This window comes from Arvicanthis niloticus, chromosome 14, assembly GCF_011762505.2.
Source record: "Arvicanthis niloticus isolate mArvNil1 chromosome 14, mArvNil1.pat.X, whole genome shotgun sequence".
Lineage (NCBI taxonomy): Eukaryota > Metazoa > Chordata > Mammalia > Rodentia > Muridae > Arvicanthis > Arvicanthis niloticus.
The window spans coordinates 20878449-20903638 of NC_047671.1; the positions used below are offsets into that span (position 1 = coordinate 20878449).

The 25190-nt window shown below is 45.4% G+C and overlaps 1 protein-coding gene across 6 annotated transcripts in view; it reads right to left on the bottom strand.

Annotated features, from left to right (window-relative positions):
* Nucleotides 1–206: 206 nt before the first annotated feature.
* Ldlrad4 (low density lipoprotein receptor class A domain containing 4) overlaps nt 207–25190 on the bottom strand; it is a 320565-nt gene continuing 295581 nt past the window's right edge. For all 6 annotated transcript variants that reach the window (XM_034517657.2, XM_034517660.2, XM_034517659.2 and 3 more), the window contains 3 exons: nt 21158–21312; nt 4311–4364; nt 207–866 (listed from right to left, as the gene is read on the bottom strand). In XM_034517657.2, the coding sequence (XP_034373548.1) occupies nt 336–866; nt 4311–4364; nt 21158–21312 (740 nt within the window). In that variant the 3' untranslated portion in view covers nt 207–335. The remainder of the gene's footprint in view (nt 867–4310; nt 4365–21157; nt 21313–25190) is intronic.

Consider the following 25190-nt stretch of genomic DNA (forward strand, 5'->3'; position numbering starts at 1 on the left):
CTGTGGGTCTTACTTTCATGATGTCTTCAAAGCAGCCTTTCTGGTTTTCTCTGAAACACCCTTTCGCCAAGCTCATACCATCTCTAAGCCCTCTCTCCAACCCTGCCCCAAGATGAACACTGTTTGTGGTCAAACTGGATGGAAGTTTGTATTGTGTTTCAGTCTTGTTTGCATGCAATTCCCGTGAAAGGAATCAGAAACGAAGACCGTGTTTGCACATTTGGTTTTACTCAGCTGTACCACGTAAAGCTGGACAACACTGGGCAGTGGGGCCTGCAGGCCTCTCTCTCCCTGCCGAGATTTTTCTCTCCTTGAAAAGTGCACTCTGGAGGGAATCAGACCAGGTCCCCAGGCTTCCTGTCTTTGCCCTTGATGGGTACTATTGTGCCCTCTGAGTTGTTCGGCTGAAACTGTGGTCTGCTGCCCCTGTGTGCGTTGCTATGCTGGTGAGGGAAGAACGAGGTGCCTGGGTAGTGGCCCATCACCTCGCTGTAGGTCGGGGGCGGGCCCTCCATTCTTCCGTTACTGCTACAGGTAGCTGCGCTGATGCCCGAGTGACTGCTTGGTGGGCATGGTCCCCCGTTGTACATAGAAATGTCTATCAAGTCACTGTCAAAAACGGTTCGATTGGGTGGGGCCCTCACGGACTCGCGGTTGAGTTCCATCTGCTGCTCTGGGTCCCGGAGCTGTAGAGTGCAGGGTCCTTGGTAAGGAGGCGGCTCCTCCCCGTCTGACAGGGAGATGGTGGGAGGCAAGTCAATCTCGTGCTGCACATAGGGGTAGGTGGGCTGGAAACGACTGAACGGATCCCGCTGGATGAAAGATGGGGTAGTAAACCTATCCCTGCCCCGTGGGGCACACATGATCTGGAAGGAAAAAGAGAAGAGGTCTGAGGACCTTCTCGGTACAACCTACAGGCTAAGGGAAGCTTAAGCTTGCTCTGTGTTCACACCAGGTTTCACACACACCCCTCACATCATTTCCTATGTAAAACAGAAAAGAACATGCCCAGTGTGGTGATTTGAATATACTTGATCCAGGGAGTGGCACTATTAGGAGACGTGGCCTTGTTGGAGTGGGTGTGGCCTCGTTGTAGGAAGGATGTCACTTTGTGAGTAGGCTTTGAGACCTTTCTCCTAGCTACCTGGAAGACTATCTCCTAGCTGCCTTCAGAACAAGACGTAGAACTCTCAGCTCCTCCAGCACCATGCCTGCCTGGCCGTAATGAAAATGCACTGAACCACTGAACCTGCAAGTAAGCCCCAATTAAATGTTGTCCTTTATAAGAGTTGTTGTGGTCATGGTGTCTCTTCATAGCAATGAAACCCTAAGACATCCAGAATCATTTTGTTGTTTGTTGCTTTTTTTTTTTAAAGGAGGGGTCAGGGTTAAACCTAATGTATATTAGCATATCTAGGAAGGTTAAACTTAGTGGGGAATGATAACTAACTGAAGATTTGGATGAACTGGAGGTTTTTTGGGGGGGCAGGCAACAAATGAGACCCCATGGAGTGGAGAGAGCAGGGAGCAGGGATGGGGCAGGGAACATGGTGTGGTCCTCTAGGAGCCAGGTCACGGGTGATTTCATCTAAGCTTCAGTGGCTTTACCCATAAAATATAAGACCAGGCAGAGCAAGCCTCTTGTTTTCTCAGGACCCAACAAATAAAATGTGAAATGAAAAATTCAGTAAGCCAAATAAAAACTCCATGGAAAGCCTTGCCAATATAATGATCGAGTGGAAAGGAGAATATTGGTGCTTGAAGAGAAGGATAGGCAAAGCAATCCTGAGCAATAAAAGAACTGCTGGAGTTATCACCATCTGGATTTCAAATTATACTACAGGGCTATAGTAATAAAAACAGCATGGTACTGGTATTAAAAAACAGACACATCAATTAATGGAATAGATTAAAGACCCCAATTAAGCTCACACTCCCTCAGTCACCTGACTTTTGACAAAGAGGCCATCTATATACATAGAAAAGACAGTATTCTCAACAAATGGTGCTGATGAAACCAGATAGCTACATGTACATAGATAAAAGTGGACCATTATTGTTACTCTGCACAAAAAATCAATTCCAGATGGATCAAGGACCTCAACATAACCCTTGATACCCTGAAATCACTAGTGAACAAAGTAGAGAATATGTTTCAACTTCTACGCGCAGGGAAGAATTCTCTGACAGGACCCTAGCAGTGTAGACATTAAGACTGACAAACTAAACTAAAACGCTGTGCAGCCATGGACACCCTCATTCCAGTAAAAAGGAAGCCTGCAGGATGGTAAGAAACTCTTTACCAGCAATACATCTGACAGTGCTGAAACAAACAACCCAATTGAAAACTGGGGCGTGGAATTAAACAGAATTCTCAAAAGAAGAAAAACAAATAGCCACGAAGCACTTTTAAAATGTTCAACATTCTTGCGCATCAGGAAAATGCAGACAACTTTTGAGATTCCATCTTATCCACCTGTGAACCCGGAGAACTACAACAGTAGGTTGTCTGGTGAGATATGCTCATGGGTACAGTAGTGGCATGAACATTATAGGTGTAACCTACTAGTCTGGCTGGACTCAGGGCCTGCTCCACATGATAAGATTTATGGGTATGGGTAAAGAAGAAATTTTCAAATTTCCCAGCTATACTATTCTTACAAATATGGATAAAGTACTCTAAGGAAACTTATCAAAGAAATACTATCACATCCGTATTTATTGGTATCTCCTTCACAATATGCAGGGAATGAAACTAGCATAGATATCCATCAACAGATTTTTTAAAATGTTGAACATGCACACCATGGAGTTTTGTGAAGCCATAACAAAAAAAAATGAAATCATGACATCCACAGGAAAATGGATGGAACTGAAATCATTGGTAGGTAAATAAACTGAATTCAAAAATTCTCTTTTCCTTATATTCAGATCCTAGCTGAGAGAGGGCAGGGGCGGAGCTAGAAAGGGGACATGAAGGAGCTAAGATCTTCATGGTGGTGAAGAGAGGATGTAGAATACATGTGGTAAGAATCAGAAGAGGCTCTACAGGGGAGGGAAGGAAACCAGTCAGAGAAGAGCTGGTATGGGAAAGACAGTGGGAGGGAGCCATGTATGAATGATATTACACATAGTGTGGAAATGACGGAATAGAGCCCATTGCTTCTAATACTACATAAAAGTTAACCATAGAAATACATTCTATCCCAATTGTCTTCTAGAAGACAAATGTTGCCTCCATGGGTGTATCTCTCTCTCTCTCTCTCTCTCTGTGTGTGTGTGTGTGTGTGTGTGTGTGTGTGTGTAACAACTTAACAGTCTCAACCTTATTTTATATTTAAAGGCAAAAGATACTGTTTTAATAATTCAATATGTGACAAAGTTAAAAGCAAATTAAGTTTCTCTCCTGTAGAATCAAAAGTAAAGCTTGACTAGACTGACAGGAAAGACATATTGATAACATTGTGGCAGCAGAAGAGCTGTAACTGAATAAGTCCAGGATACAATTCTCTATTGAGCCTCTGAATAGAAGTCAGACAATGTCTTAATCCTAAAGTTTATTCCGAACCCAACTGTATTTACTGATCTCTCTCTGTGAGCAAGCCATACGTTAAATAAATCAGTCTTATGTCTGCATTTTAGCCCTCTTCTCGAGCATGTGAAATAATAATACAGATTCTGTGCAGGGCACAGAGTACTAGAGGCCAGAAGGGGAACCACCGTGACATCTTTGTTTTTCTACAGATGGATACTGAGAAGTTCTCCTGAGAGAGTTTTGGTTTAGTCTGACTGCCAATACTTACGTTGGATCCCACAAATTTCATTGTTTCACAATCTTTGTACATCTAGGTTTTGTTATTTTTAGATTTGTACTGAAATACTTAAAACTTCAGATAATGGAAGAACATATGGCACATGCTTTAACCCCAGCTTGGGAGCCAGAAACTGGTACATCTCTGTGACCTCAAGGCTGGCCTGATCTACAGAGCAAGTTATAGGCCAACGTGGGCTATGTGATGAGAACTTGCCTCAAAAAAACTCATATTATTAAATTGTATATGTGTGAAGAATCCGTGCTATTTGATATGTATAAACTAGGCCTATGCTTGCAAAACTCAGCTGGTAGCTCTAAGATAATCCAAGGTTCAGCAATTTTCTAACCTATTCTCTGTGTAAAGCTTTGACACATGATTCTAAGGGGGAAATCCTTATGTCCCTTCTAAGCAAAGTTACAGACAATCACTTTATCCTAAAGTTGATTTCGAATCCAAGGCTGTGGCTATGACGTCTCCCCCCAGCCTCTGTCTTACCTCTGAAGCCCCTGGCCGCTGTACGGAGCTGTCAGAAGGCCACAGGGACCCTTCCTGGAGGAGGGAGGGAGAGAAGTGAGGAACATGAGATAATAAAATCACGTGTTTCATAAGAAAACCATGTGCTTCATATAACATCAGCAGTAGCCCCCCTGAAAATTTTAAACTCATTTTTTTTTAAACAAAAATCACTTTGCTCTTTGGACAAGTAGCTCGCTTGTCTAAAACATGGAGCAGGAAGGAGCTGATCCCATCCCATTGCATGCCTCACATCTAAGTGGAAAGTTGTAACCCAGCAGCAAAATTAGAGACCTTAGATCCTGGTCTAATGGATTTGAAGTCACAAATACTGGCTCATCTATGTAACCAAGTGCTTCAAATGGCCATCGAACCATACACAGTCGGTGCCTTGGAAACTTGGATAGTCCCTGGGCTAGATGAGCCTTGAGAGGCCTCCCCAGAAGAATGGATCATCGTGGCCTGCCAGGACCAAATGCCACCCCCCACCAGCACCACGCAGCCTGAAGTCTATGGCTGCCACAGAGACACTACCCCCAATGCAGGTCAGCTCTCAACATTAATTACAGTTTCCAAAGCCTGGTTGATCTTTCAAGGTCTTCTATTGACTTTATTCTTTAGCCTGAATATTCACAGACACAATTTGACAAATAGGAGCTATCTTTTCAAGAAATGTGTGGCAAGGTCCAGCCAAGAGGGGACAACATTTACTGCCAAGCTTGAAGACCTGAGTCTGGTTCCCGGAATCCAAATGGTAGGGAAAGAAATGACTACAGAAAGTTATCCCTCGACCTCTGCACATGCACCAGGGCACACAAACAAACTTGCACACATTCATACATACATACATACGTACGTACGTACGTACGTACGTACGTACATACATACATACATGAACATTTTAAAAACTGTTTGGCTAGACTATCAAGGTGACAAGCATATAACTTCATTATTGGGGCACCTAGTCTCCTACACCATGTTTACAAAGCACTCCATGGTGATATGCCTTTTGAGTTCAAATTATTGGCTATTTGCAAGAGTTTCCTAGTTTATTGTTATTGTCAGAGTAAGATATTCTGCGGGGGAAGACACCTGTACTTTTGGACTTCTGGGAATATGTATACTTGGTCTCTGGAGATCACTGAGTTTCCCCCAAACTGCAGAATACTAAGCAAAAACAGCCAAAGTCAAACACCCAGACCCTCAAACAAAAGTGCACACCGTTCTTTCCTGTGGCCTGTGTTCCAACAGAAATAGTCACTTCATGGCTTAACCACATTGTTTTGTCCAATACATAAAACCTGTTCCTAAGATACTCACAGGACATCATGGACTCAGTAGCAAAAATATCAGCTGACGCAGCTGTTCGAAGGAAGTGTGGGCATAAGGGTCTGACTATAAAATTATGTAACGAATTACAGCTTGTGCCTGGCAACAGGCGAAGGACCAAACTTAAATCAAATGGTATGATTGATCAATCCCCTCCCCGGTACAGCAAAGAAGTGACTAGCTCCAGATTCCAGAGTGCAAGTCCACTGGTATTTCTGAGATCCTCTAGCTCCACTGCCATGAGCCACTGCGCGCTCTCTCTCCTCTTTCTCCTCTCTCTCCTCTCTCTCCTCTCTCTTTTTCTCTCTCTCTCCTCTCTCTCTCTCCTCTCTCTCCTCTCTCTCTCTCTCTCTCTCTCTCTCTCTCTCTCTCTCTCCTCTCTCTCTCTCTCTCTCTCTCTCTCTCCCCTCCCACGGCCCTTAGTGTTCAACTCCAATCATTTAACTGCACCATGAAGAACTCAGGAATGAGGGCTCAAACAATCTCAGTGCCAATGATTATTCCTAGTGGCTTCATTTTCCTGAAAACTGTCAGATCTGACCAAAGTGCTTGCCGGAAGGAGCCCCCAGCAGCCTCTCAGACAAGCCCCCTTACTTGGTCTGTCATACCTGGCAGGTGCTTGTTAAAACTCTGCACTGGAATTACTTAGTGGGGTCACTACCTGGGGCTACCACCTGTGAACTCAGTGGGTGCCTAATAGAAGGCCGAGTCTTTACCCTCTCCCTGCTCACCCTGCCTGATCTTCTGCAGCCATGGCCTCCTTTGTCTCTGAAGATAAGGCCTGTCCAACATGGGGGACTCAGTGGTGTCTCCTCATCTTAGGCATTCCTGCATGCACCTTTTGGAGCCTCGGCTGTCTACTAAGAATAGCTATAACCTCAGTGTGGAATCTGCACCCATACAAAGGTCCTAGTAGCTGGGAGACAAGGCTAGTCCCAAACGGCTCTGCAACTTTGAGGCTTATGCTATGCTTTCTTCCCCCACCTCTTGGATTTTTTTTCTCTAATCAAATCTTCATTGTGAATGAACACATTATTTTTTTTTCTTCTCCAGATAATACAATAATACAGTTCCTCCCCTTTGCTCATCAGGGTAGGAAAACAGTTTTCTTCCAGGTCTACAAACTCTGCGTGGGGAGAGCCTAGGCAGTTATAAACACACTGAGAGGCTTTCCTGTGACAACAGCCCTCAGTCTCTGTCTATAAAAGGCCAATGACAGAGATGTGTGTGGGAGAGTCAGACTGGACTTTCTGTACATTAGATACAGCCTCTGCTAGTGTTTGAATGAAAGATGTCCCTCATAGACTCATGCATTTGAATACACGCTCCCCAACTGGTGGCACTGTTTGGGAAGGTTATGGACCCCTTAGCAGGTAAAGCCTTGCTGGAGAAAGGTTGTTACTAGAGGTAGACTTTGATGAGTTATAGCCTCACTCGACTTCCTGTTCTTTCTCTCTGCTTCCTGTGTGCAGATAAAATGTGATCTACCAGCTCATACTTCTGACACCATGCCTTCCCCAGCATACAGACTCTCCCTCAGGAACCATAAGCTAAACACTGTCTTCCTTAATTTGCTTTTGGTCATGGTATTTTATTACAGCAACAGATAAATGACTAATACAGGTTATACTCTATAGTTTACATATAATAAGCTAAAGGTATGTGTGCATCAGTGTGTGTGTGTTAGGCATAGTTTGAAGTGGTCTAGAACACTGGTTTTCAACCTTTCTAATGTCATGACCCATTAATGTAGTTTCTCATGTTGTAGTGACCCCTCCCAACCATAAACTTGTTTTCTTGCTACATCACAACTGTAATTTTGCTACTGTTATGAATCACAAATATCTGATATGCAACCTCTCTGAAATGGTCTTTCAAAACCCATAGGCTGAGAACCACTGGCCTAGAGCTTTAGCTGAGCCCTGGAACTTGTCTGCATGGACAACCTCAAGGAGCACAGCATGAGACTGGCTCTCTGGGGTGTCCTAGGAGTTTGGACTTCTTATTCACATATCTGTGAAAAAAGATACAGAAAGTTTGCAGGCTTAAAGACACGCATCTATTTTTTTTCCTTTATATTTGAGAAACCAGTTTCATGTTTTCTTTGTTCTGGTTGGTCTCAAAACAGAAAACAGCCATACCGTTCCACAGATCCCATCTGTTTGATGCAAAAACCTCAGCATCAGAGATGATTATCTGATCTTTCAGGTTGGTGTCTTTATTACTAAAAAGAATAAAAATGTGCCATTTGTAGATCTGGAGCACAAAGACTAATTTTTCCCCATCTGACACATTTTGGATAGGCTGTGAAGAGGTAAAAAATTGGTGTTCCCAATGTAGTGGTATTTGGAGGGTCAGGGAAGTGTTTGGTCAAGAGAATGGGGTCAATGTGAACACACAATCAGTTATCTTATAAGAAGAGGCCAGAAAGGTAAGCAAGCTCTTCTCCCCCCATATAAGATGAACAAGAAAGCCGGGCAGTGATGGCGCACACCTTTAATCCCAGCACTTGGGAGGCAGAGGCAGACAGATTTCTGAGTTTGAGGCCAGCCTGGTCTACAGAGTGAGTTCCAGGACAGCCACAGCCAGGGCTATACAGAGAAACCCTGACTCGTACCCCCCCCCCAAAAAAAAAAAAACCAAGATGTACAAGAAGTTATCCACCAGTCCAGAAGCAGGTCACACTAAGAACCTGACTGTGGTACCATGTTTCACAGTACTATGAATTCTGATATCCAATATCCAGGACTGTGGTAAAGGAATGTCAACTGTCTATAACCCATGGTGGTGTTTTACAGCAGCCAAACCAAGACAGAATTTTAAAGTTTTAGCTCTAACATTTAGATTGTTTTTTAAAAATTAATTTTTAGATTAGGGTTCCTTATTATTGTTTTGTGAGTGGAGATCCAGCCTCCAACTTGGGTTTTAAAAAGCCTGTTCTTTTCTGACTGAGAGCTTTTGGCATCCCTGTTGGCAGTCTCTTGACCACCTTTGGAAAGGTTTGTTTCGGAGCCGTCTAATCTATTTCACTGAAGCACACATCCTCATCCTTTATCCCAGTATCACACTGTTTTAATTACTGTTGACTTCATATTGATTTTTGAGGTCAAGAATTATGAGACCAGCTCCTGAATTTGTTGTTCACTTTTAAAATCGGTTTGGCTATTGATGGCCCCCAGGGATATCGTAGAAGTTGTCAGATGGATTCTTTTTTAAATTTTTGCAAAAAAAAAAAAAAAAAAAAGCATCAGTGGGTTGTAGATATCTATGGATACTGAAGACTCAAAACTGCTAAGATACCAGCGTTTTATTTATCTATATGGGATGAATTTCCATTTCTTTGCATCTTGTTTACATTTTTGGCAGCAATCAAAATCACTGTGGATTGATGGGGTTATAGACAATCTTATCAAAGAATACATCTTTAGTCGCCTCTGTTAATTTTACTCTGAACTATTAGTAAGTTTATTGTAACTGGAAATGCTTTCTAGCCACTGTTAAAGAAATGCAGCTGATTTATGAGCGCCAAATTTTGTATCCTGTTACTCTGCTGGATTTCGTTTATTAGTTATACTGTTTTTCTCTTCGTTTCGGTAGACTCCTCAAGATTTATTTCTCCATAGAAGATCAGGTCATGTGATAACAGAGAACTTTTCTTTATCCTTTCCCACTGGGATGCTGTACTGGCTATTTTTCTGTCAACTTGACACAAGCTACAGTTATTTGAAAGAAGGTAACCTCCATTGAGAAAACACCTCCTATAAGGCATTTCATAATTAGTGATTGATATGGGAAGGCCCAGCCCACTGTGGGTCGGGCCAACCCTGGTGCTATGAGAGAACCATGAGCAAGCCATGAGGAACACGCCTATAAACAGCTTCCTCTACAGCTTCTGCATCCAGGCTCCTGGAGTGATACACTTATATATCACAGTGATAAACTGTTTATCACTGTGATATATAAGTGTAAACAAAATAAAATCTTCCCTCCCAGAGTCACTTTTGGTTATGGTGTTTTATCACAGCAATGGAAACCCTAAGACAAATGTCTTTTGTTTCTCCTGGCCAACTTTAGCTAGAACTTCCAACAAATACTATGTCAGATAAGGCAAAAGCAGCCATCTTTATCTTGTTCCTGATCTTAGAAGAAAGTTTCAGTATTTTACTACTGATTATAATGTTGTCTGTGAGCTTCTCATAGATCAACAGAAGTTAAGGTGTTGAAGTTTCCTCTTCCCGCTCCACTTTGTCAAGTAATTTTTAGGTAAGGATGTTGAATCTTAAATAATTCCTCTGCATTGACTGAGATGATCATGGGTGTTCCTTCCTGGCTCTTCATTCTGTTAATGGGGTGTGTTGACTGACTTTTATATTCTAAGGTGGCCTTCCATTCCAGAAATAAATCACATTTGGCCATGGTGTATAATTCTTTCAAAATAATGCCTAAGTCAAGTTTCTGTTATTTTTCTTGAAGACGTTTATGTCAATATTCATAAAGGATACTGGTTTATGGCTTTCTCTTTGCTTTGTGTTTTCTTTGTCCTTCTTCAGTATTGGGACTGCTGGCCTCTTAGATTGAGTCAAGAAACCATACCTACTTTTTCAGTTCTTTGGAATGATTTGAGAAGGAGAGCTATCAAGTCTTTCATATTTGGTAAAGCTTCATAGTTCATCCATCTGACCTTCCTGTGTTAGGAACATATCTTAGTTAAGAATTCTGATTGCTACAATTAAAATGAGAGAGGGGGGGGAGAAGGAGAGGAGAGAGAAGAGAGAGACACAGAGAGAGAGAGACAGAAAGACCAAAGGCTACTGTACTGGCTGGTTTTGTGTGTCAACTTGACATAAGCTGAAGTTATTACAGAGAAAGGAGCCTCCCTTGAGGAAATGTCTCCATGAGATCCAGCTGTAAGGCATTTTCTCAATTAGTGATCAAGGGGGGAGGGCCCACTGTGGGTGGTGCCATCCCTGGGCTGGTAGTCTTGGGTTCTATAAGAAAGAAAGCTGAGCAAGCCAGGGAAGCAAACCAGTAAGTAACATCCCTCCATTGCCTCTGCATCAATTTAGTTCAGATTATAGTCCCATATCATAGCCTATCACTGAGGGCAGGCAAGGCAAGAGCTCCAGGCAGAACCCCAGAGACAGGAACTGATGCAGAGGGCATCAAGAGGTGCCTCTTACTGGCTGTTCCTCATGTCTCAGCTTGTCTTCTTGTAGCACCCACCACCAGCCTCATGTTGAGCTAGGCTCTGTTAAATCAATCATCAATCAACAAAGCTCATGACAGGCTTGCCCACAGGCCAATCTGGAGGGGGCTGTTTTCTCAACTGGGATTCCCTTTGCCCAAATGATTCTAGCTTGTGTCAAGTTGACGTAAAATTAGCCAGCATAGAAGTGTATTCGTTATTTTTCTTGGCTAAAGAAACTTAAGGAAGAAAGACGTGGTTTTGGCTTGTGTTGTAAAGGGAAGCATCCACTATAGCAAGGAAGCTATGATAACAGGGTTAGCCCACAACCACGGCAGTGGGAGCTGGCCCACACTGGTAAGCTCAGGGAAGGGCCCGAAGCAAGTCTAGGCTCTAAAATTCAAGAATCACCCATAACAAGCCAATTCCTCTATCTAGGTCTCATCAAGGAGTTTACAGCCTCCTGAACGTGTCACCAGATAGAGACCTTTTGCTCCAGTGCATCAAGCAGGCCATAACAGGGGGCTTTCACTAACCTCTCCCATCCCCTTACTAGTTAGAGGCATGTTCAGATTTCCTTTCTTCCTAAGGCAGTTTTGGTAAGGTGTTTGTAACCATTTGTCCGTTTTATCTAGAGAGTCCAATTTGTGACTATATAATTATTCATTGTTCCTTGTCATTCTCTTCATCTCTATACATCTTGGATAATGCTTTCAACCAGGAGAAGGCAGTCTGTCATTGTGACTTGCCTGAGCTGCGTGTCAGAGCCTGTTGCTTATGTCCAGGTGTACTGTGATGCCATGTGAGGGCAACCTCGTAGCTTGGACTTGCTTGCACCTATGCTTCCAGCTAACCTCTCTTTACCATCTGCAGGGAACAGTGGGACCCACCAGTGAGACCACTGCTTGGCATTCTGGCTTCTCTCTAAGCGGCTCCTTGCAGTGATGGAGTGTCGTCGCATTTGGCTTCAAATCATTGAGCACCTATTTCTCCATGTGCTCCACGGGGAGAATTTCAAAGCAGAGGTAGAAGTGATTTTCAGATAGTCAGCAACATCTTTAGTTTCTGATAAGATAAATTCTCCTTCCTGTGCTTTTTTTTTTTCCATAGACTTTTCTACAACCCAGATAGGACCATACTGCCTTTTCCCCTCTAGGGGGCAGTAACAGCTTAGAACTCAGAACCTCTACATGGCCACACAGACTCTGGCAGGCACAGCCTCCTTTATTCCTCCTTGGGAATCTATCATCAGACTTCTTAAGACTCCTAACTCCACTCAATCTAGGGCACATCCCTTAAGAGAACAGACAAATCTTCCAGGAAGATCTGTTGGGAGGGAGGGAGGAAGGGAGGGAGGGAGGGAACGTGGATTCCCTCCCATTTGTAGATAATGCAGAGGATTGAGAAAAGAAGCCACCAGGTGTTTCCCCCAGCCTAGAGGGGCCTGGGGCAGGGGGACCACCACACTCCAATAAAATCCAGCCAGAAATAAGAAAGCTTAGGGGACAGGAAGACTTTTCGGCTTTGGCAGGCTTCCAGCTCCAGTCCCTTCTTTGCTCAGCAGGGAACGTTTTACGCATGGCCCAGAGCTGGAAATGGGCTTTCTTCCAGCCAGAAACCAGCCCTAGCATGGAGGGCTCCTCGGTAAAGGCCACATGGAATTCCAAAATAATAGAGAAACCTTTCCTACAACCATACCAAGAAAAAAAATTACCATATGTTTTATGGTAATGCCTTATAAACTTAAAAGGTTACTAAAGTCTTGTTGATTTAATGGGGGGGGGGGAGGTGCGGGGGTCGAGTGGCTCAGTGGGGAAGAGGGCTTGCTGTACAGGTGTGAATAGCTGAGTTCTGTCCCTGGAACACACAGTGACAGGAGAGAACTCCTGAGAACTGTCCCCTCACCCTCCACACGTGTCGTGCCATAAGGATCCTACCTATAACAATAAATACAAGTTTAGGCTTTCACGAGCACTCTTTTAACATGCTCTCTTTACATATTGTTGCGCCAATTCAAAACCATTGCCCAACTAGTTCCCTGGGATCTAAAGATGATCTGAATAGTACTGGATTTGCCTTCATCTTTTATGTTACGTGAAAAGGGGATTTTTAATTTTTAAAAGAAAGGGTCTCTGTGTGGAACTCGAGTTGGTCTAGAATTCACCATACATACATTTCTCACCATGTTGGGGTGTGCTGGGGGAGATGTATACCTTATATGTGCAGGTAAGTAGATGCCAGAAAAGGGTGTCAGATCCTGGGAGTTGGAGTTATAGGCAGTTTTGAGCCCTGCTACATGAGTGCTGGAGACAGAACCCAGGTCTTCTGAAGAGCAGCAAGTGCTCTTAACCACTGAGCCATCTCTCCAGCCCCTCATCATGGGACAATGCAGCTGAGGTACCATTGTCTCCATTGCCTTCCAGAAGCAGCATTGGTTTGTTGTGGGTCATGCCTGATCTTTGTGTGGCTCACCGTGTGACTTGGAGAGCATCATCTTCCCAAGTCACCTGGCTGGCTGCTCTCCAACCTGGTACCCTACACCAGCACTCAGTCATCCACGGGGCTTTATTCTAAATGGATTGTGGATGATGCCAAAGCTTAAATCTAACCCCAGGAAAAAAAAAACACAAACAGAAAAATGAAGACTTGCCATCATGGAGAAGAGGAAGAAAAGAGTTTCCCTTGCTATGACAACTAAAGACCTGTAAGCCCTAAATGGTAATGCTGAGCAGTGGTGTATTAAGAGAAGGGTGTGAGTTACTCACATGGCTTTCAAGGTAAACCGGACTATATTAAAAATGTCCATGTAAGCTGCTTCGGAGGGGAACTGGCTGCATCCCGACCATGCTCTGCTTTGCACCTTCCCATACTTGAAGGGATACATTGTGACTTTGAAGAAATCTGTTCTAGGGCTCCAGACAGATAGTCCAAAGGGTAAAACCCTTTCAGTGGCCACCTGGCAGCTGGAGCTCTTCCTGCCAGACAGTCTAACTGGCAGGAGGAAGCTGGTGTTGACAGTATAGGGGTAAACACTGCCCTGCCCTGCCTGTCTGCTCAGTGCTTAGGGAGCGGAGAATAGAGTCGGGACACCAAGCTGGACATGGACTCTGGCTCCATCTGGTTTAAGGGTGCAGGGATGTCACTGTCAGGGAAGCCACCCCCTGACATCATCTTCTATCCCATCAACTCCACTAGACCATCCTCTCTCACACTTTTTAGGACTATAACAATGGCATCATTTTAGTAAAGACCCTACTGAAAATAGTTTCTTCCTTTATTTTGAAAATACTTTTCTAAACACAGTCTAATGGAGGTAGAAAAAGAAGGAAGCAGTCTTTGGTCTCTTTGGGGGAAAATAGAGATGTGGCAGCCATCCCCCTACTCCCCATGCCCTTCTCTGGAAGGTGGTTTCCAGTATCCTTATGGATATAAGGCCCACCTCAGAGCCTCTGCCTAGAGAGGGATGATGAAGTCACAAGCAGACTGAGAAAGGCACCTGCCATGCTGAGCATGTCCTGGAAGGTCCTGTTACTAGTGACTCTGAGCCCCAGAGCTTGGAGCTATATCCCGGCTGTTATCTGCTGTCCAACACTTCTGCCTTCCATCCACCTTTGCTCCTAAGGCTTCCAGAGGCTGCTAGCCCACAGCCAGCCCTTTGTTCTCACTCATAGGCATTAGCCACAGAGGGGAAGGCCTTGTCCCAAGAAGATGACTAAATGGCCTGTCAGGACAGTCACGGGACATGCCGCACTTTGTTGACACAGACACATGCTTCACTCCTAAAGGAGCAGAAACAGTCTTTACCGTCACAATGGCATGTGTGCTGTTTTGTTTGGTCTTGTTTCTGGAAACCAGAAGCCCTCTTAATTCATTTTTTGTTTCCTTCTTGTGCTAAACACTGTTTTCTTTAAAACAAAACAAAACAAAACAAAACAAAACAAAACAAAACAAAACAAAAAAAACCCAAAAAACTCCCATGCCAGGTGTGGTGGCTCATGCCCATGATCCCAGCAATTGGGAGGTTGAGGCAGGGGGTGTGAGTTCAAGTCCAGACTAGACAACAGCATGAAATCCTGTCAACAAATAAGCACTGAGGACCTGGAGAGAAAACTCAGTGGTTCCAAGCACTTGATGTTTTTACAGAGGACCAGGGGTCGATTCTGAGCACACACAGGTGGCTCACAACCATTCATAACTTCAGTTCTAGTTTCCCCCTCTTCTGACCTCCATCCACACCAGTCATGCAGAGGCATGCATACATGCAGGCAAATATTCATACACACATGATAAAAATAAACACATTTAAAAAAAAAAAAACTTTTTAACATACCTCTACACACACACACCTACCACAAGGCTGTAAACCAGTAGGTAACAATGGCATTGCTACAGGACACGGGATCAAAAACACAACAGGCCTACAACCCCAGATGTACCGTGGCCCATCTCCCGGGGCATCTGCTCTGGGGCCCTTCCTGAAAGGCTAGGGCAGCCTAACATGCCAGAGAAGATTTTAAATTCCAAAATTTCCGTGATATCACCCACTTCTTAACAATTGGGTCGACTTTTGTTAGAGGGGCAAATGACAGGCACTGACACGCTCCAGGTCACATATATAATTTCTTCGGTGTATAGATCTACTCCACACCAAGGTACTTGAGGGCTGAGGAGCATATTGTATTGGCAGAGGCCTACAAAGGCCTGGTTCTCTTTCCCAGCATCCACGGAGACAAAGGAAATGGCCTCGAGTAAAGCTGGACTGCTAGGCAGATGCTTGCTTGTCCTTCCCAAGGTTCTGGAGCAGAGTCTCTGTGCAGAAGCCCAGACACCTGACTCTGCACAACTGCTCAGGCTCCTGGAGCAGCTGGTAATGAAGAAATGTGTGCTGTAACTCTTCTTGTTAACTTTGAAATTGGAAGTTATGTTCCTACAAGTCAAGAGTGGTTTGATATATACTGTCTCATATGGCTCAAACTGAGTAAAGCTCCTGCTCCTGCCCCGAGGCCAGTCACCTCTGCGTGCCTACCGACCACAAACCCCGGGCTGTCAGGATGTGGTTAGCAGGACCTACCAGGCAGGGATACAGCTGTCAGAAAAGACCTCTCAGATTCCTCCAACTGGAAAAGCCTAGACCAGCAGTTCTCAGCAACAAAGGTTGTGACCCCTTTGGGGATTGCATATCAGATATTTACATTATGATTTACAGCGGTAGCAAAATTACAGTTATGAAGTAGCAATGGAATAAGTCATTGTTGGGGGGGGGGGGGCTGGTCACCACAACAAGAGGAGCTGTATTAAAGGGTTGCAGCATTAGGAAGGTTGAGAACTATTGGCCTAGACAATTCTGGTAAATATCCCTTAGGGTTGGGTCTGGAATACCTAGGCTCTTCTATTGTTTCCTGGTTATTTGGTAGTTTAAGACAGTGGAAAGCAGTCTAGAATGTCTCTAAGCTCTAAGCTACACAAACAAGGCACTTATAAACATATTTCCGGGGCTGGAGAGATGGCTCAGCAGTTGAGAGCACTAACTGCTCTTCCAGAGGTCCTGAGTTCAATTCCCAGCAACCACATGGTGGCTCACAACCATCTGTAATAGGACTGGAAGCCCTCTTCTGGTGTGTCTGAAGACAGCTACAGTGTACTCATATAAATAAAAAATAAATACATCTTTAAAAAAAAATAAGCATGTTGAGGTTGCCTTGAGAAAAACAAAAGCAAGATTTGTGTCTCAAATCTACCTCCTGCTGCTGGTCATACTTTTTCCTTTAATTAAACCTGAGCTACTCACTTTCATTTTTGTGCAGTGACTTTCACTGGCCAGTATGATCCCATTCCCAGGCAGCCCTGACATACACATTTCAAATCTGTATTGTCTCAGGCAAAGAATGAAGGGACACGGGTTGTTGGCAATGGGGAAAAGGAAAGTTATGGAGGCAGGGGCAGCATGTCTCATCTCTGTCGAGTCCCTCAAGATTGTGCTGTCCAGAGAGGGAGGACTCATGGACCAAAACCAGCTGGACTGGCCGTGTCTTCTCACAGGACTGTCCCCAGCAATTCAGGCCAGCTAAGCTTTTGAGATTCTGTTCTCGGCATTCTCTAGTTTGATTTCTGCTGTTGTAAAAACAAAACAAAACCTACTCTGACCAAAAGCAACACAGGAAAGAAAAAGGAGTTATGTGCTGTACAGTTCCAAGTCACAGTCTGTCGCTGAGGGAAGTCTTGGGGCAGGGACTTGGGTAGGACCCTGAAGCATGGAGGATATCGTTGCTAGTTCTGTCACACTTATGCTCAGTTAACATTCTTATACATCCCAACAGCATCTGCCTAGGAATGGTACCATTCACCATGGGTCCTCCTGTATCTCCACAGACCAATCTGACAAATCTGATCTAGGCAGTTCCTCAGCCCAGCATTTCCTCTACGATGACTGACACTAGGCTATCAAACTGGCAATTAGATCTAAGGAGGACAGTAATTTCATTCTGGCTTCTCCTTTGGATCAAAGAAAAATGCCCGCTGATGACAAGAGAGGTGCCTCGTGCTTTCTCAGCCAGTTTAAGATGAACACAGCATTATAACCCCACTAAAGATCTCATATGGCTCCGTAATATGGAGGCAAAAGACCCCAAACATTAAGTGTCTCTGTGACACTCAAGCTCCCCTCTGAAAGATTGGCAGGGACCTTCTGCACCTACATGCTGTCAAGTAGCAGGGTGTCTAAGGTACTTGCCCATACTGCTAGGGCAGGTGATCCTGAGGCTGTGGATGCTAAACAAGGATACTTCAGGATCTAGGAACAGGGCTTGGATAACAGATATGACACCACAAGACAGAGGTACAGTGATATACACATTCATCCTCACTTGAAACTCTGTCTCAAGTTCCACTAATCAACATCCAGGGGCAACCTGGCCAAGTGATGTGAATGAGAGTGCAAAGCATCCTCTCCTCTATGATGTGACTGCCAAGCTTCTGCTAGCTCTTGGCAGGAAGATGAAGAACACAGATTATCATATTGAGAGGCCAAGGGAGGCAACCTAGAAAAGCAACTAGAAGCTGTCCAGACTGGGCAATCACTGAAGTAGAGGATATGATGGGTCCTCATGCACACTTCATAAACACAGGAACTGGTTGGCCTAAGCATTCTTGGTAGGATCAAGAGGGTGATAGTGGAGCCCTGACCTCAGCCAAGCATAAGAGCTGGCTGCTCTTGCCTGGTTGCTTTGCTGTCCTGGTGATGATGAGGTCCAGGGAAGGGTGGGATGAACAGAGGTAGAAGGAATATGGCTAGGGCAAGTGTCTATAGGCAGAGTCTCCTAACAACTATGTCTTGGTGATACAGGAGAAGTGTGCCCTTCTCCTTGTGGCCACATCAAAGCAGCCAGGAGCACTGTGCTCATGAGATGGTGGCTCTGTCATCAGTGTGCCTGGGCAGGTGGTACTCAGCACTAAGAGGTCAGTTTCTCTGGGTCACCTGTTGTGGAGACCTTGTGCACTATAGGATGATCAGACTGTCTCTGTAGCACTACATCCTTGGCTGTAACACCATCCCAGCCTCTCCAGGATCTCCCCTAGCTGAGTCAGATGTATAAAGGCTGCTTTTCCAGCCCTCGTAAGGGAGCAGCAATCCAAGGAAGGAGTTGGGGTTGGGGGAGAAGAAAGGACAGAAATTCAGGTGTGTGATGAAAGAAGGACGGTTTGTTCCCTCGGCATCCACTTTCTCTCCTTTAGAACCATAAGCTATATGGATGGTCCTTCTCAGGAAGCAGAGCCACAGGTTATGATGTTGAAACACACCTTGAATTTTATGAGGCACGGAATAAAGCCCAGCCCTAAGTTTGGCAATATCTACAGTCGTGATTAACAGAGAAATGATAGGTAAGCCCTGGGGAGGGATGGCACTCAGCTCTGGATCACTCAGAGAAAAGTGAGGAGTTACATGGTAGCTCAGGAGTGAACGACCACACTATTCTCATGTCTGCTTCATAAGCACAGGTACAAAAGGCATGCCTCTCTCCATGCTCACCCTTGACAGCAGACCCCAGATCTCAGCACACAGCTTACATCTGCTAAATAGAGCTGCCTTTGGCAGATAAAATTCACCAATTCCTGACCGTCTTCGTTGCTACTCAGTGTACATCCTAGAAGGACCTCTCAAAGTCACCTTCCCACTTTCCAGAAAAGGGAGGCCCTGCCAGTCAACATGCTACCACTTCCTGGCCAGCACAGGGCAGACCACGAGGTAAGGGAGAAGCCCCTTTCCAAGTAAAGCCACACGAGAACTTTGTTCCTTGCCCAAGTCAAGTTGTCTTCCTGCTATACCTCTTGGTTATACCTTGGTGCATGTGGCCAGGATGCAATGCCTAAGGGCAGTGACAGCAAGAGAACTTGGTGCTGGGGCTGTACCATGGAGACACAGATTTACTCAGAAGCTGTCGATGCCCTCAGTCTAGGCAAGTCCAAGAAGAAGACCAAGGGAGGGGCCTAGGCAAGGGACTCATATGGGAACACCGAGTATCTGGGGTCTCCTGGAGCACAAAGTGCAAGACAGAAAGATGATTTATTTTAGATCTAGAAACTATGCCAAGTCTTACTTAGGGAGTAGAGCTAACACCCAGGACTGAAGCATTGCTGGTAATTCGTACATATCTGAGTGTGTCCGCCTATTGTTTGGTGGTGATGTGGGAGAGTTGGACCACATCTGATAAGGAGTGGCTGCCACCCACAACCGTTATATTAAGGCAAAGACCCTGTAAGGCCCTATAGTAGCTGCTGCAACAAGATTTTCCTCATCTGCTTTCTTTGAGCTCAGAACTTTGGATTTGTTCTCTCTTTTGAGAGCTGAGCTGTCCTTGCACAATGAACCACAGTGTCAGGGACGGAAGGTGTAGACACCAGAGGACAAGCCCCAGAAAGCCATGGTGGTGTATAAAAATATCAACCAAGCAGGCCCAGAGGAGCTGGTGGGCAAAACTGGGAGCCGGGAGAGACCGAGGAAGGCAGCGAGAGAAAATGAGGAAGTTGAGAGCAAGTAGGACTGTTAGACCAAATCCTGTCTGCCACCATCGTCCCAGCCTGGACTTCAGCTCTGAGTTGGATACAGCACACACACCGGCCCTTCCTGTTCCCTGTTGTGCTTACCTCTGCCCCCAAGAACCACCAAGCCATCAGGCTCCCTGGGCAAGCAAGATGCTGCCCTGTTGAGACCTGTACCAGGCAAAGCTGCCACTCCGCACTACCCATTATAATGGTTCTACCCCACACTCCCAACGGCCTCTCCTAAGGCAGTTCTCCCTTGGGAAGTGACCAGGCATCCCTGGTTCCTAATAAAGGACATTCCACAAAGTATGTCTCTCCTGCTACTCAGAAAAGGATGGATGAGGAAAACTAGGTGCCTCTTATATCCTACACTGACATTAAGAAGCAAGGTAAGGCGGGGAGGGGATAGAGGGTTTGCAGAGGGGAAACTGGGAAAGGGGATAACATTTGAAATGCAAATGAATGAAATACCCAATTTTTAAAAAAAAAAAATCTAAACTTAGCTAGATGCACTATTTCCATGTCTCTTGCTAAGAGTCTCCAGAATTTATGTAGAGATTACAAAACAGGTGGAGAACATGATGTCCCAGCAGCCCCTGGCCTCCCAAGTTTGATTATGGCTTAGCCATACATCACATTGTTTTATGAGGAGAAGCAAGAGGTTGAGGGCAAGAGACTGAAAGGTCTACGGAGTGCAAACTGAGGCACCTCACTGGCTTGTGGCATCCCACACGCTCCTGTTCACCTCGTTCCACCTAAAGAGGCACACATCCCACTGTCCCCTCCATCTGGTTCACATGGGAGAACCACAGACACATCTGCTAATATATGAGGATGTTACTTATCCCTGAACCAACTCCAGGACCAGATCCAAGCAAAGATTTATATATAACATAGTGCTGCCCAAATGAAGCCAGACACAAGGAGAAGGCTTGGGTATGAAGGCCATGGCTAGCAAAACTAATTAGGGCTAATGGCCAGTAATCAGGCAGCGGAGACTTTCATAGATGAAAGATCTGAGCGAGCTGTTGGAGGGCTTTATGTCACTTTCCTGGCTGGATACTGAGAAGTTACTGAACCGTATGCATACAATGTGTGCAGCAATGTGCACACTTTTTCCAGGTTAACCTTCAACCCAAATCCCTGACACCTCTGTACCGCAGGGAGCTGACAGGTGGACTATCCCGCCCTCTAGCCCTTGCCATACCCTGTCTGGGTTTGCAACTCCAGAATGGAGCCCAGGGGCATTCCAGATGGCCCAGGCCCACACACTTACCGGCTGCAGCCCGTCTTCCTGTCTCTGGCTCTGGTTGGAGCGGTTGATGAAGGAACGTGTGGAGACTTTGTAGTGGTTCAGTAGGCATACAACGACCACTACCATCACCGTCACCACCACGACAATGATGAGGACCTGTGCGAATTCCAGCTCCGCTGTAATGAAGAAGAAGGATTGTGAGCCATCACTTGTGTGGTTTTCTGACTACGGTTTCTGCAGCTGCAGGCAGTCACGACCCCTCCCAGACATCGGTGAGGGAGACAGAAGCTATGGCAACACTTTGGAGAAGAAAATGCAGTCATAAAACTGGTGCATGGCTGGGCCAGGGGTGATGCTTGAACTCTGCCCGCAGATGCGGTAGATCACTTGCAGGGCTCTGGTACTGTAACTTATGAGACAAAGGGAGATTCTGGGAGTGTTCCATCCCACAGATCTCTGTTGCTCAGCTTGGTGAAGTTCCAAGACCTGGTTTTCAACCGTAAGGCCTTAAGAAAATGTTTTGCTGGCCCTACCAGACAGCCAGGGTTTTGGCTACAACTTTGCTCACTGACACAGTGGAGTTCAAGGTCAGCCCTATGAGCTCACCACAGGCAGCTGTTAAATTGGCACCTGTTCCTGTTGGGCCAACCACAGGACAGCTCAGACTGTCTCTTCAGTTCCCTTCCTGTCAGGCAACACCCACCATCTCTCCACTCCCAGCAGAGTTGAGAAAGTCTCTCAGGACCCTACTACCACTCCTACATAACCTCTCCAGAAAATGAACTCATCTCTCTGGTTGAGCCAAATTTCTCAGAGTGCAACTGTGCATTAAAGGGAAAGTAAATATCAAGAGGCCAGCTTCAGTCTCCAGTCCTGGGAGGATACGCCTTTGTAAATGACTTAGAAAGCATAGCCCCATCCTGCAGGCTTAATGTCTGGGTGGTAAGGTTCCCAGTTCCAGCGCTAACATTACAAATGAGTTTCTCCTGTCATTAATATGCCATGTATATGCATGTCTATGGGGTCCCTCCCTGATTCAGCATTTCTGCCACGATATTGAGTGTACAGTCAGTGTTTCTCACGACACTATGATCATAAGTCTGCTGTGGCTTACGTTGCGTTCTCAGTGTCTAGCATGTGGTGGTGCCCAGCAGGTAGTTAAATGACTTCAACAGGAAAAGGAAGAACAAAGACCGACTCAGGAACATACTCAGGCCTAGAGGAGGTGCTCACGTCCATGACTCTGAGGGGGGCCTTCCCTGAGGACAGCAATTACTGGCAAGACAGACCTCCACTGGCTGCAGGGGACAGTAAGAGAACCTGCAGGGCTCTGGGAATCTATGCCACACCCCCAGTCAAAAATCCAAGGACAGGTGCCTCTGTACACAGCGTGAAGAACGCAGGGAAGTTCGTTCTGTGCAAGGCAAAGTGAGCTTAGAAATGAAGATGGAATCTTAAATAATGCTCCATTTGACCAACTTCGTATTTTACAGAGAAAACAACAGAGTGGTCACAAACCGCTCTTCAGGTTAAAGCAGGCCCTCACCGGTGTTTACCAGTGTTTCCTTTCGTCAAAAGAGCATGTTGCTTAACAGACCCAGAGCAGAAAGAAAGGGAATTCAGCCATAAGACAGCCATAAGGACCTCTGGTTAACCCTTCACTTGACGGTTCTTTCTATATTCCCCTTTCCTGAATCTGGAAGACTATGAAGATGCAGCAAAGAAAATCAAGTTGTATTTCCTGTGGCTATGTGTCTGTGAGTCCAGGTGCCTGTGGCAGTCAGAAGAGGGCACCAGATACCCTGGAGCTGGATCTACAGGTGGTTGTAAGCTAAGTTCTTGGGTGCCAAGAACTGCCCTTTGGTCCTCTGCAAGAACATGTGTTCCTAATGGATGAGCCGTCTCTCCAGCCCCTTGCCGCTTACACCAATTTAATAGGCAAACCTGTGCACATTGCCAGGCAAGACGACCAAACCAGGCACAAACTCACTCAGCACTGAAGAGGACAAGGCGGGAAGATGCTGAGTTGAGGCCAGCCTCTACGACTATGGTTAGACCCTGTATAAATCAAGCATAAATAAGTACCTTATCTTCTACTTATTTATTCTTATTTTATATGGCGTCTCCCCCAATCGCTGGCAATTTCTGATCCTTTTCTGGAGTTCTGGTAATTTGTGCTTCCCTTTCTTATAGTTAATTTGCATTAGTCTATCTGTAGTTTTTTTTTCTTCATGAATTTCTGATGCATTTATGAGAAATATTTATACCTTATGGCTACAAGATTTTGTTTCGTGTGTTACAAACACTTTCTCCTTGTCTCTTATTTCTGTAAATCCTTCTGTGAGTTTCTCTACAGATGACCTTTTCATGGTATCAATGATCCTCACCCACCCTCCTGAGGCTAATAGTCCCCAAACTTTTTTCCCCTTGAAGAACTTTTACTTTGTTCTTCCGTATTTCAATCTTTATTTACGTTGCATTTTATACTCTGGGTCCAAGACAGCACAGGGCGTTCTGAATGAAGTGATCTAATAACGTGTTACTTCAAAATCCAGGCAAGGGAGAGCAAGCTCCCCACTGCCTAAACAGTACAGAGCATCGCTCCCTTTGAAACAAAGAGTCGCACCTTGTTCCTCTTCATGAGGACTGATGTTTCTTAGCCTCCATCCCAAGCTCTCCTGTAAAGCTGCCACATACACTCATTGGCGATGCCCTGCCCTTGCTGAGCTGTCTGCAGCTGCACAGCTTGCCCTGGGGTTTCAAACATGAGCTCAGAGCCCTGGCAGGGATATCTGAGGCACCAAAGCTTCCCAGCAACATCAGGAGTCCACAGGTACCAGAGCATCAGGAAACTGAGACATGTGTGATAGGATGGGGTTTAGAAGCATAAATAGGGTCCCTGGAGGTGGACTAAGGCAATCGCCCTAACAGTAATACCCAGGGGCAACCTGGGGCAATGGGAGACTGATGAGAATCTGAGCCACTCAGCCCAGGCATGAGAGGCAGCTCTTCCAGCAGACAAGAATGAAATCCAGGGTGCCTGGTCCCTAAGGCCAGAATCTTAACAAGTCCTGGCTGGCAGCAAGGACATGTCAGGATCCCTGCGCTGCTTCTTAAAGCACCACCCAATTTACATCAGGGCCTCTAAATGTAGGGCCCATAGCACAGCACCATAGGTATAGGGCCGGGGTGGGAGAGAAGGCTCAACAAAAGCCCAACTATCTGAGTTTGATCCCTGGAGGAGAGAAATGACTCCTCAAAGTTGTCTGACCTCCATATGTCTGTTGTGGCATGTACATGCTGACACAGACACCTCCGTCATACATATGCATGCATGAGATAACATCAAATTAAAATGTTTTAAAGTCTACCAACTCTTTGAAGTTGGGGCGAAATAGTCAACGAGAACAGATCATTTTCTCATTTAAGTTGCAAAAGATAGAAAACTAAAACTGGGAAAATAGGAAGAATAAAAATCTCCAGCGCTAGGGGGATTCTCAAAATGAAAACCATTAAACAGGGGGTGGTCCCCAGGGATGAAGAAAGCTCAGGGTCCTGCTCTGTGGAAAGCTGACTCTCTGCTGCCCTCTGCACTCCCTCCCCCTTCCCCCTCCCCCACAAGTCAGCATGCCATTTATTTTATACAGAAGCCTCTGCCCCCAATCTGCACAGTTTTTCTTTATGTGGTGGGGGACAGGGAGGGGCCAATGGAAGGGAGCCCGGCAAGCACACCACCAGATGTTTTGCTTTTGCTTTTGAGGGATCGGTTAGGAAAAGGATGCTGAGAAGAGAATAAATTATGAAAGAAGTATTGAGATGGGAATACTTTCTAAGCCCACAGGAGCAGCAGCATTATGAAAGGTAATAGGACGCTTTTGAGGTTGCCAATTTTTCCTGTTTTCTGAGCCCAGCCCGCTGGTCAGGTCTCCCTTGGTTTCAATAGTTACGGATATCAACAGAAGTAAGGCCAGGCAAGTAGAGGACTGGAGGTTGAACCAATTTTCCAAGCTCCTGCTCCCTTTTCGGGACTGTAGTTCAAGGTGTAGTGTGTGAG